Below are 5,000 nucleotides of genomic sequence, written 5' to 3'. Positions count from 1 at the left end.
GGTTCGGTCTTCGTCCCATGCGTAGATTATTGTGTGTCTCTATCTTGCATCTTCGGATTATCATTATCTTGATTTTTCGATGTATTTCCTGTTTATCCTCTCCCTCTTAGGTAGCTTGGATATTCATATAAACGCAAGCCTTTGTGTATTTTCTTTCTTTCACCTTCTCGACGTATCTCCTATTTATTCTTTCTATCTCAGGTGACCTGGGTCTTCGTACAGACGCAAGCTATTGTGTATTTTCTTACCTCCTCTAATTATCATCCTTCTCAACATATCTTCCGTGTATTCACACTTTCTCAGGTGACCTGGATCTTCGTACAGACGCAGACCATTGTGTATTTTCTGACCTCCTCTAATTATCATCCTTCTCGACATATCTTCTGTTCACTCTCTCTTTCTCAGGTATCAGACTATTTTGTCTTCTCTTACCTCCTCTAATCATCATCCTATTCGACGTATTACCTGTTCATTCTCTCTTTCTCAGGTGGCCTGGGTGTTCGTCGAGACGCAGACCATCCTGACCATCCACCACACCATCATCACCAAAAACCCCCGCTTCTCCCTGGCTCGCAACGACCACAAGCACTGGTACCTCAAGATCTCCGACGTCAGATCCAGCGATCGCGGTCAGTATATGTGCCAAGTGAACTCTGACCCGATGATCAACCAGGTCGGGTACCTCGATGTGCAAGGTGAGATTTATTTAATTGCTCTACATTTTTTTTTTTTTGAAGTGTTATCATTATTATCTTTATCTATCCGCTTATTAAGGGTGTGTGGAGATTTTTTTTCCTTGTTTATCTGTTCATCCGCACCGGCGACCCATGATGAACATGGGAAAGCCAGTAGGAGAAAAAAAAAGTTGTTTTATGACTAGGTTCTGATATCGTAACAGAGCAACAGAAAAAAGAAAAGAAAAAAAAGAAACGTACAAGGGACAAGTAAACCACTGTAGAGCATTCAACACCTCCTCAGTGACAGTTTCATCACATCATCATCATAAGGGGGTATAAAGCATGGCTGTGCTTTGCTGCGCCCAGCCTTTGGCTCCACCTCCTGGGGTCCCTCCGAGCAAGCCTCCATGAAGCATTCCATCCCACACCCAGCACATCTTGGCAGATCTGGTCGACTTGCTTCAGCCAAGAGTTCCGTGGCCTTCCCCTTGGTCTTCTCCAACCTGGTTCAACCCTCTCCGAGATGACCCTATAAGTCGGATCATCCTCAGGAAAATGAGTCACATGCCCATAGAGCTGAAGTTGGCGCTCTCGTATCAGACTGGTAATAGGTCTTGAATCATCTCACGGAGTATCCTCTGATTGGACACATGGTCCCTCCAGGTATACCCCATGATTCTGTGAAGACACTTAGTACCAAAGGAGTCAAGTCGTGCCTTCAGAGCACTGTTCAGTGTCCAGGACTCACACCCGTGGAGTAAGACCGGGACCACCAGCGCTCTTAAGAGCCTGATCTTAGTCCTCCTAATCAAATACTGACAGTGCCAAATACTCCTATTGAGTCCATTACGCCGTAGGCCAGACCGAGTCGTCGAGTGGCTTCCCGGTCAGAACCTCATCGCTCTATACTATACTCCCAAGATAAGTGAAGCTATCCAAGATCTCAACGTTCTCACCACAGACATGCACAGACTAAACATCGACATCCAACAAGTCTCCAAATTCTTGAACCTTGGTTTTGGTTTAGTTGACCAAGAGTCGCAACGGCTTCGCCTCCTCATGCAGCGTCTCGAGAGCTATTTCCAATGTCTCCACTAGGATAACTACATCATCGGCAAAGTCAAGGTCCATGACCTCGAAGTTAATAACTGATGCCCCACAGGAGCTTCGGTTCACGGCACGGCCAAGTATCCAGTCCATACAAGTATTGAAAATGGCTGGGGCCAGGACATATCCCTGCCTCACCCTGGCAAACACCGTGAAAAAGGCGGAGATACCCCCCCCCCCCATACACACACACTTTCACCACTCTTGGTATCTGTATACAGACCAGACAGAAAACCAATAACCCCAGGGGGGATCCAATGGAGACCCAGTAGGCTCCAGTCGAAAGCCTTCTTGAGATCAACATAACCTGCAAGTAAACCTTGTTGAAACTCAAGTCGGCGTTCCACAAGGACACGAAGCGCTAAGACACGGTCTACAGTTGATTTCTTGGGTGTAAAACCAGACTTCTCAGGTCTCTGTGCTCATAAAAAGGTGGTCACACACTCGCGCCAACAGCAGATGAGAGAGGACCTTGCCTGGTATGCTGAGCAATGTAATACCTCTGTAGTTGCCACAGTCCCTTTGGTCCCCTTTCCCTTTCCAGAGAGGGATGACCAATTCCCTTTTCCAGTCAGGAGGAATGGTACCAGTCTCCCAAACGGCAGGGAGGACTGCATGCAAGCCACAGATCATGGCTTCTCCACCCGCCTTCAACAACTCCACAGCAATCCCCCAGACAGCAGAAGCCTTTCCACTCTTCAGCCTAGAGACCGCCCTTATCACCTCTTCGGTGGAAGATGGTACCTCACTGATTGGTGGATCAGCCACTAGTGGTTGTGTGCCAGCCAGAGGGAGTTGTGAACTCGGGGGATCTACCCTATACAGTTGCTCAAAGTACTCAACCCAGCGGGCCTTGTACTCACCCGGCTCTGACACATCGCGACCATCCTCTATCCTCACCGAGCCCAACTGAGAGATGGACCAGTTTTCCCTCAGGGCTCGGAAAGCAGGTCGAAGGTCATTTTGGGCAAAATGACCTTCCAACTCCTCCGCGATGCCCCTCACGTAACTTTCTTGGTCCATTCTCAAAGAGGCCCTAGCAGAGCAACACAGCTCCTTGTGCAAGACATGGTTCCCATCCAATCTGGCAACACGACTCATCTCTATAGTGTTCAGCGTCTCGACTGAGACAACACGCCTCCTTCGCCGAGGTCGGACCCCAAGGCACTCCTCAGCAGCTGACAGGGTTTCCCGTTTAAAAGTATCCCACAGATACCGAGGAAGTTATATTTGCCACCGTTATATTCCTCAAAAGAAGTAAAACTGTTTGGTGTACCCGATGGCTGTAGTAGCCAAAGACTTAACATGGCTCAAGTTCAGGGTTTATTATTGCAATGTACTTGATATATTTTCTTTACATTTTATATTAAGTTACCACCAGAATCGTTTTCATTATTATCTTCTTTTCACATTTATCATTATCATCATCATTAACGGTAATAACTATAATAATAATAATTTCATTATTATTATCATTCTTATTATTATCATATTCACCATTATCATTATCATGATTTATATTTTCATCATTATCAGTAGTACCAGTAGTAGTATATTTATTAATATTTTCATCATTTACCATTATCATAATCCTTATTGGTATTATCATTATCAATATTATTATTATTATTATTATTATAATGATTATCATTATAATTATTATTATCATTATCATCATCATCATCATCATCATCATCATCATCATCATCATTATCACCATCATCATCATTATAATCATCATCACTATTATTATTATCATTTTTATTGTCATTGTTATTTTCATCATTATTATCACCATTACTACATTATCATCATCATTTTCATTATCATCATTATCGACATCACCCTCTCTTTTTATCGTTCCTACCACCCATTCATCACACTTAATTTTCTATGCATTTTTTTCCACTATCACTTTACGCTCACAACAACAGAGGTGATTTATATTCTTCATTTTTCATGGTGATTCAGAGGCGCCATACAGCCACTTACGACTCACGTGTTTGGGTCTGAAATTCCCCTTTTCAAGCCATATCGCTCATAGCATGTAGGAAGGAATGCGTCTTGAGAGAAGATATTGAGTGTAAGCAGTGGGGTGGTGTCATGTGAGCGAGACGTTGTAGGACGTTTCCCGTCTTTTTGAGTTTATTAGTTTTTTTTTTTTTTTTTTTTTTGGGGGGGGGAGTCTTTGTTGTTTGTTGTTTTACTCTGTTTCTGTTTTCTCTCTCTCTCTTTTTTTTTTTTTTTTTTTTACTCTCTTTGTCTTTCTCTCTCTCTCTCTCTCTCTCTCTCTCTCTCTCTCTCTCTCTCTCTTTCTCTCTCTCTCTCTTTCTCTCTCTCTTTCTCTCTCTCTCTCCCTCTTTCTCTCTCTCCTTTCCTCACTATTTAACCCTTATCCCCCATCCTCCTCCTTTCCCCCCGTCCACCCGCATCTTTCCCCGTTCCCTTCCTTTCCCTTTTCTCTTGTCCATCTACATCCCCCTTTCCCTTCCCCTTCCCTTCCCTCCTTCCCCCCTCTCTCCCTTTCCCCCTTCCCCTTCTCTTTCCCTTTCCCCCTCTCTCCCTTTTCGCCTACTTCCCTCCTTTCATCCTCCTTTCCCCACTCACACCCTTACCCCTTCCCTCCCTTCCACCCCTTCCTCCTTTCCCACATTCCCTCCCTCCCTCCCTCCCTCCCTTCCCTCCCTTTCCCCCTTCCCTCCCTCCCTCCCTCCCTTTTCATCCCCCTCCCCTCCCTCCCCCTCCCCTCCCTTCCTTCCCTCCCTCCCTACCTTCCTTCTCACCCCCCTCCCTCCCTCCCTCCCTTTTCACCCCCCTCCCCTCCCTTCCCTCCCTCCCTCCCCCCCCCCCCCACCCCCCCACCCGACTCCCTACCCCGCCTCGAAACTTTTCCTCGCCGCGTCCGAATGAAAAGTTTTACGGGGCCGTATAAGTCAGTCGGGTTGATCAGCGAGCGGCGGGTCGTCTGCGGCGGTGGCGCTCCGCTCGAGTAAGTGGTTCAATCCATCGCGGAAAACTTTGTCCACATCATCCTTAACCCCCCACCCCCCACCCCACCCCCAACCCCATTCCTCCGTACCCTATTCCTCCGTACCCCGTACTGCTTTCACCTCTTTCTCCTCTTCCTTCTCCTCTTCCTATTCTTCCTTCTTCTTCTTCTTCTTCTTTTCTTCTTCCTATTCCTCCTTCTTCTTCTTCTCTTCTTCCTTTTTTCTT

At 46.2% G+C, this 5,000-nt stretch overlaps 1 protein-coding gene across 1 annotated transcript in view; it reads left to right on the top strand.

Moving 5' to 3' along the window:
• Positions 1–5,000, top strand: part of LOC119580550 (neurotrimin-like) — a gene marked incomplete at its 5' end in the record, with an annotated part of 74,261 nt that overhangs the window by 2,733 nt on the left and 66,528 nt on the right. Inside the window, one exon of the mRNA XM_037928666.1 lies at positions 488–695. Coding sequence (XP_037784594.1) covers positions 488–695 — 208 coding nt within the window. The remainder of the gene's footprint in view (positions 1–487; positions 696–5,000) is intronic.

This window comes from Penaeus monodon, chromosome 14, assembly GCF_015228065.2.
Source record: "Penaeus monodon isolate SGIC_2016 chromosome 14, NSTDA_Pmon_1, whole genome shotgun sequence".
Taxonomy (NCBI): domain Eukaryota; kingdom Metazoa; phylum Arthropoda; class Malacostraca; order Decapoda; family Penaeidae; genus Penaeus; species Penaeus monodon.
The sequence above is the reverse complement of the archived record's forward strand: the minus strand, read 5'-3'. Positions and strand labels throughout refer to the sequence as shown.